Source organism: Mixophyes fleayi, chromosome 1 (assembly GCF_038048845.1).
Source record: "Mixophyes fleayi isolate aMixFle1 chromosome 1, aMixFle1.hap1, whole genome shotgun sequence".
Classification (NCBI taxonomy): Eukaryota; Metazoa; Chordata; class Amphibia; order Anura; family Limnodynastidae; genus Mixophyes; species Mixophyes fleayi.
The window spans coordinates 189,528,355-189,541,172 of NC_134402.1; the positions used below are offsets into that span (position 1 = coordinate 189,528,355).

The following is a 12,818-nucleotide window of genomic DNA, read 5'->3' on the forward strand; positions in this document are numbered from 1 at the left end:
CTGTTTGGTATCTATAAATCTGTAAATTTGTATTGGATTTATTAATAATAAAATCGGGTCTGTGTTGGGTTTGTAAAATTGTGTTTCCACTGCAAAGTTAGGCCACAGGAAGAATTTACAAATGATTTGGTATCTTGGAGTCATTTCTTCTGATAGTAGATCTGCATCAATCACATCCTGTTTAGAATTCCAATTTGATACCATTTGCCTTTGTCTGCCCACAGGACATGACAGTTCAGACCTGCGGGAACCACAATCCCCAGTCCTTCATAAAATCACTGCTGACTGAACTTCCATACCAATCTTCATTGCCTCCCTTGGGATGGGACTTTTAAATCCCCCACCCCCCCCCCCCATTTCCCACCCTCATTGGGAGAGGGTGGGATGATGCCTTGGCTTCAGTCATATTTGAGAGTGTAACCTACAGCCTTGGCCAGCAGGGAGGTCTATCACCTGGTTTCCCCTGGTTGCAGCTAAGACCAGTTCCTTCAGCTCTGAAAGGGAGCACTCTAAGATAATGGATAGTACTCAAAGGGAACAATGCCCTTTCAACCTTGTTGCCTGGTGAGGGCGAGTTACCTCCCCCAGTTTAACCCCTGAGATTGTTTCTCAGTCTCCAGGTTTCAGTCACCAGAAACTCCCTGGATCCTAAAACACACATACAACAAATTGGGTACATGCATTATATTATATTACATTTTTCAAGAACATTGTAAATATCAAACATTAAAATTACATTTACACACAACATAAACGTCATGTCCCTGACATGTGATGCAAGAGGGTCCTTGGCGGGCTTAACTTCTATTGAAAGTGCCTGGTACCCAACTAACTTCACACATGGGAACACTTGGAGAACATAGAACTAAAAGTCACTGTGCCTTGTGCAAAACAAGGTACCTTGTGCATGGATCAGTTTCAATACTTTGTTTCATCACATTCCTCTCCCATTGTTAGTCAATGTTCTCTCTCCCTGTAGCCTGCCATATTCAAGTTTGTTGTACACAACTTGCACTGCTACACTGGCCTGCAGTCTGTCCACTTATGTCTGATCTCCTACAGTCCCTTTCTAAGACTCTATCTGAAGCCAACTCTTTGTTAAGGAATGGCTGGCTCTGGAACCCCATCCCCATCAGCTGAGCAATAAAGTGAGAGCTCGAAAGTCCCACAAAATCAGAACAGTTTGGCAGGGGTTCTGTCTTGTTGTCCTCTTCTGCCCTTCCCACATCAGGGCACAGTATTCTTTACCCCAAGCAAACATAGCACCAAAAGCAACTGCGGAGTAAGGTACAAGGTGGATGACACAGTCTCAATACCTTGTTTCATCGCATAAGCCTGAAGTAGAAAAATGCTTATGTAATGTTTAACATCAGCAACACTATTTTATGTTAAAAAGACAGTATGTCTTTTTAATTCTATATTTGTGGTGATAAAGTCTACTCTTTCAGTAAAACTAGTTTGTGAGATATTTCCCAAACCTCTACAACAGGTGTCTCGTTGCCTGGTCTAACTCAAAATAGTCTTGGGCCTCATTCTCTGTGACAGAGAAGCCTGTTCATTCCAAGTCCAGATGTGGTTTATGCATTATATGGATTTGGTTGACTACAAATGTATTATCTGTTGTAATCCAAATACTTCAAAAGTAATGATTATGTTAAAATCTAAAAACAGCACATACTGATCTTTGGATATCAATATGGGGAGCCCTATAGTTTCACCCTGTATTAAAACGGTTCTCTGGACTTCTGATCTCTGGAGGAATTTAGTTGCATCTGGTGTGCATTAAGCTTTGCTTCTGGCCTCATTTCCCCTTTGCACCTCTGCACTCTCCCTGCAGGAATGCGCTGAGTTGAGCATTTTAGCTAAATCTTTCACATTAGAATCAATGTGTGGAATCTCCCAGGGGAAAAATTCCCCAGCAAGGCTGTAAGAGGAGGGGGTGGTGTGTTCAGAACACTGGCTGGGTGAATCCAGGAGGGGGGCATGACAGATGGGTGTGAAAAGAGAAAGAACACAGAACACTATTTTTGTAGGGGAGAAGGGCAGATGCAGAATACTTGATAAAGCAAGGTTACATTTAACTTCATTGTCCAGTTGTTGTCGGCTGTTCACTTTTGCTGTCAGTGCAGAAAAATGTTGTTATGAACATTCACAAGTATTCATGATGCAGTAACTAATGGAAAGCTTGGAAGTATATTTTTGCACAGCTTACTGATTGTATGTGACACAGTAAGGGTCAGTCACGTGTGGTAAGAAATGTTACACGCATGCTTTCAGCACAAATGTGGCTATTGGAGATTTACTGAACCTAATTTATGTCTTAAATAAGTTATACCATTACAGAGCCATAGCCCTTACCTAGGGAAAATAACAAGGAACATCCCTATCCAGCTGGCTCCTTTCAGCAGAGGCAGCAGAATGACAGCCATCTTAACAACCTAACTTATGAGCTTTCTGATGCAGGAATGTTCACAAACAAGGTCCCTGAGAGGGAAGCATGTACATATTAGTGATGATGGTGGCAATAATGGTGGGGCAGATTCAGGGCCCTCTTAAGAACATCTTGGGCCCCCGGGCACAGCAATGCACCGGGGCCCCTATATATACAAAAAAAAAAAAAATGATTATATATATGGGGCCTGCAGCCCAGGGGGGCCGTCGGAGGCAGCAAAAAAAAAAAACCTGGGAAAAAAAAAAAGACAATACTTACCCTGCAGTCAGCTGGCGATCCGGCTCCCTCCCTGGTCTCCTCCTCCGTCGCGCTCCGCAATGGATTTCGGGCGGGCGTGATGACGAGCGCCATACGGAGGAGGAGACCATGGAGGGAGCCGGATCGCCAGCTGACCGCAAGGTAAGAATTGTCTTTTTTTTTCCAGGTTTTTTTTTTTTTTTTTTGCTGTCTCCGACGGGCCCCCCTGGGCTGCAGGGCCCCCGGGCACCTTCCCATTGTGCCCAATGGGAAAGACGGCCCTGGGCAGATTGGTTACTGACCCCATCGACCCATTAATAGCCACACTGAGCTGGACTGTAGGCGGTTGGGGGTACATGCAGGATCACACACCTCTTAGTCTGTACACACAGTATCAACTGAAACCAGTGCTGCATGCACAGCCTAAGGGGAATGCTTGCTGTCACCTCTACACCAGCCATTTGCAAGTTAGTGAAGGGGAAATAGCATCTGGGCTAAAGCGGGCTCTCGGGTCCTGGAAGCAATCACATAACAAGGGGCCATAAAATCACAAAAGGGGGGAAAACACCATTTGCATTTTTGCAGTTTTGCATAATGATTATGTATCAAATTAAAATAGAATATAAAGTGAATTAAATAGTGGTACAACGTCATACAGACACAAGTTACACACACACCCACTCTCTCCCTCTCTCTATTATAAATTAGAATACTACAAACTATATTGTGCAATGGAATGCTAATCTAACTCCTCTGTTATTATATGGGGTTTATTCTATCACAACGACTAAGAAGAAATAAATTAGTAAAATTAACTTAAGATGTCACCTTTGTTAAAAGTCTTTCCTGTCAAGATTCTCTTTTTGTACTAGACAACAGCAAAAAAAAGTATTGCATTAAAATGTCCTTTTTGTCCATACTTTTTGTATGGAAACATTTTGTTTTGTTTTATATGTGTCATCCTATCTGCCCTGACAAATTTACTATTTTTATTCATGATTGTGCAACACAGATTACTGAGCTATATATATATATATATATATATATATATATATATATATATATATATATATATATAAAATACTTGCAGGGTCACCCGGCATTGCGCAAGATTTATAATGTGTAGGAGTTTTTGTGTATTAGCCAATTATTTGGTAAATAGACCAAAAATGCTATTTAGAAAATAAGATTTGTTGCTTTGTCGTGTTGTCGTTATGTTGTGTGGTCGCAAGGTTTCCTGCTAAGTCAAACAATTGTTTCCAACCAAAAAATTATGTTTTCAATATAGCTCTGTCGCTTTTTGCATTGTGGCGTTGTCGACACTAAATAACTATGTAAGATTTTTCAGCTTTACGTTGAGAGCTGAGGAAGATATTCGCCAACAAATAATCAAACAAACAAACTTCTTTTATATATATATATATATATACACATACAGACAGATATGTTGTTTTTGGTGAATATTGTTTAGTGTATCTTGACTATTTTTGTGCTCAAATAATGGTTGATTTTCATATTTTTTGGCAGGGCACAGACCATTACCCTACTGGAGATACTTACCTCCTTTGTAACTTTTCCAGGAATAGTATTTCCCCCGAAATGCTACATTGTCAAATTCTGCACATTGCATCTCCCGGAAGTCATGTGACCCAGCTGGACACTCCTTAAAAAAGTTAAATTTAGTTATTCAATTTCTTGTTTATCACAGTTAACAGTTTAGAATAATTATAGATAAACAAAACAACATTTTTGTTTGTACTAACAACTATGTATTTTTTAATATTAATATCATTATATTTGTTATGTTAGCACTGACTGGGGGGAACATTGGTCTACTTATTAAATGTGAATGCATTTAAGTTAATTAATGTCTGGCTGGTTGACATATACACACTGGCTGGTTGTGATATACACATACATACTCACACTCTATAAATATATTTGGGGTCATAATGGTCCACAATTTGTTTAAATTTTGTCAGAAAATCATCGCTTTTGGTGTAGCTTATGCGACTGTTCCAAAAAAAAGTGAGAGGTAAAGCTGATAACTCACCTCTGATTACTGATTAGTGAGTATCCTAGACAGTGGTCTGTACTGTATCTGGGGTGATGTTGACAAAATTTGTGTAACTGGCAGAAGTAACGCTAATAACAGAGTGTTGAATGGCTTTCTGCCTTATTTGACTTTGGTTATGGACAACTAGCCAGGAATCATTGATGAGGGGAGTTATAAAGTGCATATTGGTGAGAGGTAAAACCCATTTTGAGGACAGTGCTTATCGATTTAGTTCTGAAGCAAGCAGGTAGTATAGGGTAAATTAGACTAAAAAAGGCACAAGGGTGGGAGTGACTTAGAATAGCTGATGAACATAAATGAAAGTCCTAGAAACAGTTACTTGTGGAGAGGGTAGTTCCAAAAGTGAGGGTCTATGTGATCAGACCTAAAGCTAGCAAGAAAAAAAGCTTGTAAAAAAGCAATATAAACCTATTTGGTGTGCAGAGGAATTTATGCACCATGTTATCACCCTGAGGGTTCCTCCGCACAGATTCAGGTCCATGTGAGCGTGTGACTGTGGTACAGTGCAAGTTTTCGATTGGACTATACTACAATTAATAAATTAATTGATACCAGCTGGGATAGGCAATGTAAATGATAGTGTCTCCAGAACAAGAGACATACAAATCATCTAGAGTTAAAGCAAATACTATGGGGCAAATTCAATTCTCTGCGAGGTGCCGCTGAACATCGCTTCAATGTTCAGAAGCACCAATTGCCGGCAAGAAACTTCAGCTCATTTTTCTGTGCACTACTATGGAACATGAAAAAAAATTGGCAAACATTTCTGTAAAAATTTGCGGACTGTTCCGGAGACACATCTCATTACCTTGTGCTGAATTGAATCTGACCCTATGTGTGACAACAGCAGCACATTGAAATATCCCTACTCCTCTAAGTAATTAAGTTACATAACTTGAAACATATTAGAAAGGTATACTGAAAAACAATTTCCAGCATTCCTTTTTTTCTCTAAATAATGCATAGCAGATCAGCAATGAATGGGGGTTGCACGCAATAAATGGGGGTTGAGAGGAAGGAGAAGGAGGATAAAAAAAAGTGCTAGGTACGCCCCCTGGTTGGCCATGGCCCCTTTGAGATGTTTCCACACCCCCACTGCGACATGGCCTTGCTCTCTGTCCCATTCCTGGCAGTCCAAAGTTTAGAGGTATGCCAATGTGATCGAAAAATACAGGGCCAATGTATTAACTAGTATAAAATGTAGAACCATTCTAGGAACATGTCTACAAAACAGAGCCTGTTTGGGTGGCAAGACTCGATTTTTGTGGCATGTATAGAACACAGACCAAATTCTGAATGGTAATATCCAATACAGACACTTATTCCAGGGGCCAGGACACAATACAGAGCTCATAGTTCTGGTAAATTTGCCAAGTATACCCCATTTTGATGGATAGCATACAATTTAGGACCCAATCTGGTTACAAAATAATAAAGGAGATACTCGCTCTGATGGCAAATATAACCTCTATTTAATAGATATTATAAAATACACATCTCCATTCTGATGAAAAAATATAAAATTCAGATTTCCATATTGATGGCTAATATACAATGCAGACCTCAATTTTTACAGCTAGAATACAATGCAGGCATGCATTCTAATTGATAGTACATAGGCCAGATGCTCAATTTTGGTAGCACTTACACTCTACTGCTTACTCATTTTCTAGAGTTTGTGCTGGAGAGTTAATTAGGCTCCTGGTTTAATGACAGCTTATTGACTGAAAGCAACAAGAAGGAAGCTAGTTGTATAGTTGTCTCCATTTGATTGTTGGAGTCCAGTGTATAAGGAGCACTTTACAAGTAACTTACCAAATAAAATAAATTCAGTTGTTGAAGACACATTTTAGAGCTGCTGTAGATATGTGTGGCAAGCACAAAGAAGATGAAAGGTCAGGAGTAATAAAAAAATGTTTATTGAAAACAGCTTGAAATATTCTCCTATTGTCATCTAGAGGTGCTGCTCCTAAATGTTTACAAGGTCTGTGGTACATCTATATTTTACATAGACAGATCTGTATGCACAAAATGTAAACATAACTTTCCTGTTTTGTCTAGAAATGTATTAGATATAATAAATGTCTGCTGATGGACCAAAATGTACCACGCTGCATTCTGAAGGACAAAACACAAAGTGAATTTGATATTATTGCTGTATGATGTATTGAGTTTTTCATATGATTTTCTTGTTTTTTAAATTGAACAAATGACAGCATGTTAGATATAAGGCCATAATCTTATTAAATAATAAAAAATGTTCATAAATGTTCAAGAATTAATGCGTGTACCATCTATGTGTGTATTGGAGTGAGCCCATTTTGTATGCATCTGAATTTATTCTACCATACTCACATCAATATTGCATGACCGGTATCTCCTCCTCTCTCCCAAGCAATATTTTCCTCCAATAGTTGGCCTGAAATCCAATGTAGAGTTGGAAGACATAATTATGTTTTTCCCAATTATATTAGTAATAAGCAAGTAATAACTAATATATTTCCAATTCTGGGGGTAAATGTATTAATCTGCGCTTCTGGCAAATTGCCGCTATTCAGTGACTTTGCCGGGCAAATTTAAAGAAGCAGTTTGTTTAAAGTCAAAGCCGTTTTAACTTTGCCTGGCAATATTGCAGAATATTGGCATTTTGCCAGAAACACAGATCAATACGTTTACCCCCTGATATCTTAGGGACTTGGTTCCAAACAAAATTTCTGGTAAAGTAATTTCCTATGGAGGTATATCAATGTATAACAAGAGGATAACTTTATATACAATATAGATAATATCTGAAGCTGATATGACTTACCTAGGGCTGTCACAGTGGCGAATAGAGGAAGATACTCCCCCTCCACAGGTCCTGCTGCACTCTCCCCATGAAGACCAGGGCCCCCAAGCTCCATCCACACCCTCGGGACGTGTCCCAAATGGAACACATTCCCTCTTATAACACCACTGAGGAGAGAGCATAGTCGTTACAGGATTGTCCTCTTGTCCAAGTCATGTATCCCGTAAATGTTATGGTCTCTAATCCCTGTCCTTTGCTATATTATCTTGTATTTGGTTTAAATCCTTGGAATAGAAACATACAAATCTTGACCTATATTCCTTTTATCCAATTGTTATATGTAGATGATCATATTTTTAAAATCAAAAGCCAGGACAACTTAAATTTTGCTCAACTTGAAAAAGTCACTGTATGCATCCTTTAAGGTGCCACCTGTTACTTCCTATTACTAATCCTGTTAACCGGGTAACTCTAGTCTAAACTATAGGAAATTAAAAGAAGATACAAAATTTCAGTGTCAAAATCCAGAAGGTTCTTAATCACATATATCCATATATTGTCAGTCTACTATAGGGAGTTACTTTCTCATCAACATGAACTATGGTTTTGAAAGTTACTTTATTTGGATAGCATTACTTACCCCCTTTTCAATGGTGTTTGTCTGGCAGATAGTGCCCTCAGCAGCTGGGATGCTGTTAGTGATGCAACGACTGGTTTTGCTTAAACACCACAATTCACTGCAAACTTCCTGCAAACAGAAAATACACTTCATTAAATGGCTGGATTTTAGGGAAGGCAAAGAGAGAATTAGTCCAGATGACTCTGCTCTCTTGGGGGCTCCACAAACTTTTTTCTTAAATTGTTTATTTTATCACTCTAAACAGGTTTCTTGGCCCGTTTACTTGGGTCATCTATGGCAGATACACAGTGGTAGCTATTGCAAGTGATATCTGCTGCAGGAATTCATTCAGGGAATGTCCTACTTGTCCTCACCGTACTCCAGCAGCAAATAGAGAATTCTGAATAATGTACAGAAGAGAGGAAGTTCTACATTGTCTAATATACATCAGGGTGGAATCTGGTCTCCCTGAATCTAGTACTCCCTTGTCTCCATGATTTCAATGCTGCCTGGCTGATTACAAAAAAAGTCCCCATCCTTAAACTCAAACTCTGTGTTGGGAATATCTATTTAATTTTAGGACTTTGAATTTCTATGTTTTTGATAGAATAGGTTAAGGGTGTTCTCCATTGTAAATATTTAAATTTTCTAATGTCATGTGCAGCTATCTTGGTGGCAATGCTGGGATTTCTATACTAGAGTGAGTGCACAGCAAGCCAACAATGATCAGCAATATAATCTGCATGGCGCTCACTAGTTCATTAGTATTTAACTTTTCTGCTGGCTTTTGGTAAAACAAAGAAGAATATATTAGACTTATTTCTTACTCTTTGGTGAGCTGGAGATTTCAGCTGGAGTGTATCAATTTGGTTTCAAATCCTTCTCACTTCTCTATTCACTACATTAGGACTTGTCAGACAGGTAAAGACTAGGTTACTGTTTTACATTGTTACATTAATGTTGCAGCTCTCTGCAAAATAGTTCATATTGGAGTTTGACTGATGCTGATATTAAATCTTGCTCTCATTGCTTGTTATGACAAAGGTGCTGGGAAACTTAATAAAATGCATAAAAATGTATAAAAAAAAGCCAATTTTAAACATATTCTAGTGCATCTTCCATGAACCTTTACCAATACAATCTATTATACTGGTTGCACGTGTTAACATATGAAAATTAGGATGTGCCAAGTTGTAACATTTTTAAGAGTGCAATGATGGTAACAAGACCATAGGAAAGTATTCATCTTATTATTAATACACTTTTTAGGCAAATGAAAGGAGCGTGTAGGTGTGAACGAACTTTCAACCATAAGGCTCCGTACACATGGGTGTTATTTTAAAAGTGCATTTTAAAACCTATTAAAAGCTGTTTGACACTGACACCCGCTGACAATTGAATACCCCCCTGACAGTCCAAAAATAATGTAACTGAATGAACCTGTAAACACACACACACTTTCTAACAAGTGGTCACTTCTCTATACTTGGCTTCATTTTGTAAATTGCCTGCAATGTTCAGAAGCTTTAGTGCTTGGTAGAAACTAAATGTACATCTATGGAAGCGCTCAATGGAAACATTGCACCATTTGGTGCAGGGAGACTTTGATATAGATGTGTTAGTAAAAGCTCTTCAAACTCTCGATTAAAAGTGAGGAGATATTTTTTTATATGCTTTAACTCATTATAATATACTATATTGTAAATGTGATTTTACAAAGTCATATAAAGGCCACACATACATTAGCATCAACAAAGCACCTGGGTCATTTTTAGACATGGTCAAAAACCCGCTCGGCCAGCTGTTGATCACACTAATTGGTCCTAATGTGACCTGCTTGCTCAGCCTGAGTGAGGATCTGTCCAATTTGGCCACCAACATAATTGGATAATTTGGAAGATGAGCCTGTCACTCATCGCTGAGGCTGAATGCCAGCACTGGACAGTGTGTTGCCAGCTTTAACTTTTACTTTGCTCCACCCAGGAATAAGGGCAGAGTGAGCTATTATCAATTTTCATGCAATAGAAATTACAGAAAAATCATACAATGATACCAAAATTATTAAAGTTTGCCTGTCACCTGCACATAGTGGAGATATCCATTTTGTGCACTAAATCAGAATACAATATATTAGCCTAGGCATCAATGAGACACAACCTGAGTATTGTTCATGACTTACATTTGCAGATATGTCCAGTGTGTGTAGGAGACAGGTCAACATGTAGAACAATTACCAAACACAGTAACGACAAAGAGCAAGTTAAGTCAGAATTAAGCAATGAAATAAAGTTTTAAATAATACAGAGTCAAATGACAGCCCAGCCCCCCTCCCATTACAACAGTCATGAAAAAAGTTGGTTATTGTTGTACTGTACATAACACAATATGTGTTTAATGAAAAAATCTATTTAATTTTTTAAAATCATTCAGATAGAAAATGCTATGATCTGTTAACAAAAGATTTAAATGTCAGCACTAAATTCCAGTTCCCTAAATTGGCAAGACAATATAGGAAAGGACTCTACCCCGTATTTACACTGGCGGGATTTAATTCCATGCTGGAAACGACATTGATCATCTGCATCGTAGGCCTGTCCTGGAGCTTGTGTGGGATAAATAAAATCCTGCCGTGGGGGAGCATTGTTCAAACAGAGGCCCAGTCCTGAACTGTGGACAGAGGGAGAGAAGGTTTCATTATATGTGTCTATGTACAAAGCATAAAATGCCAAGAGAACATCTCCATGTTCTAATTACAGTGGAACTGCACCAACATAAAGCTTTCCGGTGTATTTACAACATTAGAAGGAAATTTCACCCATTATTATTGATGATACAGAATATATAGGACCTGCGCTGGAACTTCGAATGCCAAGTACATATTCAATTAATTATAAAAAGAATGAATGAACTACACATTTCCTACCATTCAATCATTTGATGACATTGATGTTTATATCAGCTCTGCTCCTTCTCTTGTCTACCCTGTACATTTTTAGCTCTTAATGTCTTTCCTGATATGCTTCGCACTATGTAGTCCATGCACATTTTACTAGCCCTTCTCTTTCCTAAGCAACCAAGTATTCTACTGGCTGGACTACACTATAGTAGTCCAATGCTGAACTATACTGCTTAATTGTCTTCATATCATCTGAAACTTGCTTGTAGACTTTTGCGTCATGTATACATTATTTGACATTTTGTTGTATTGCATTTAGAATTCCACAGTTTAGGCCAAGCCTCTATTTTCTCTAAATCACTATTCATTTGTTTTACCCATTCTAGAATACTAGCCCTGTTACAAATCATATGCAAAAGATTCCATGCAGACCACAAGTAATATCACTAATAATTACATTAAACAAAACAGGAGCCAGCAGTGATCCTTGAAGAACTCCACTGGTTATCAGTCCTTCAACACCATTAAATAACTATAACGCTCTGGGCCTCCTTTAGAGCGAATGGGCACAAGTCTGTTTTTTGTGTGCAATACATATTTCCATGAACATGAAAAATTCGTAAGTGCATCTTAGAGTTACTACTGTTTACGCTTAGAGATGCGGAAAGAGGTGGAATTACCCCTGGTGAAAATGATGCGCTGATGATGATCATCACACCCTCTATTACCCATTTATTAGTCATCTAAATCTGTGGGGTATTCTCTTCAATTGTTCAGCTTATAAACCAATGGGATTTAAAATATATAAAACATTTGTAAGAGGCTGATTTGCTCTATTTCCCTAGGAAATTCAGTTCCCTGCTGAACAGGCTGGGGTTGAGTGATATTATGACAGGGGGACCCCATGCTGCAGGTTTCACTGTCATAGTGTCACCAGCCCAGCCTGTCATAGCCTAATTCTGATAGTGGCAATTTCAGAGGGACCCCATCCAGAAGTTTCCTTTACCCTACCAGGCTAAGATGGTAGCACATTTTTGGGGGTGGGGTACCCCGTTTTTTGCTTTTAATGATTGATTTAGATCTTTTACTTTTCATCATTAAAACACCGGTCATCATCATCAACTTGACTGTGATGACTGGCACTCAACCACATGATGATACATTTAAAGCATATTATACACAAAGCATATGAAACACTTAAAAGTATCTTCATTTAGCAGACACATTTAATGTAATATGAGTAGTTTTCCATACATACCTAAATACATCTTTTTTATTTTAGACACATTGTATGTCTTGGGTTTACACATAAAATGTGTCTAACTCTATGTCCCTATGTCCCCTGTCCTTTAACCAAATGTTTTGCTAAATTCTAAATAAGCTATATTTACTGATCAACCCTGATCTATCCATTTAGTTAGAGAGTAAAAAAAAACACGGATGCAATGCTGTTTGGCTAATAGCTTCATCAATAAAGCTCTTAGCGAAACGCGCGTTGGCGTTAGCTGAGCTCACTGATGTTTACTATTTTATCAATAGCTATAGATAGTCTGAAAGCGACAGTAAAAATATCAAGCGACTCACGCTATAATGACTCTCCAGCCCAGCTGACAACAGGCTTAAGATAGAGAACAGAGCACATCTAACAGCAGACTAACTGCATGAGAAATGGACAGATTCTATTAGGTGGTGCCTTATATTAAGATACTGAGTGCAAACTGAGTGCTATACTTGACAATACTAGATCAA

General features: G+C 38.5%; 1 protein-coding gene across 2 annotated transcripts in view; it reads right to left on the bottom strand.

The window, feature by feature from the left end:
• The window catches only part of ADAMTS10 (ADAM metallopeptidase with thrombospondin type 1 motif 10), a 98,881-nt gene that overhangs the window by 29,966 nt on the left and 56,097 nt on the right, over positions 1 to 12,818 (bottom strand). For both annotated transcript variants that reach the window (XM_075204674.1, XM_075204675.1), the window contains 5 exons: positions 10,699 to 10,840; positions 8,195 to 8,302; positions 7,576 to 7,721; positions 7,122 to 7,185; positions 4,250 to 4,352 (listed from right to left, as the gene is read on the bottom strand). In XM_075204674.1, the coding sequence (XP_075060775.1) occupies positions 4,250 to 4,352; positions 7,122 to 7,185; positions 7,576 to 7,721; positions 8,195 to 8,302; positions 10,699 to 10,840 (563 nt within the window). The remainder of the gene's footprint in view (positions 1 to 4,249; positions 4,353 to 7,121; positions 7,186 to 7,575; positions 7,722 to 8,194; positions 8,303 to 10,698; positions 10,841 to 12,818) is intronic.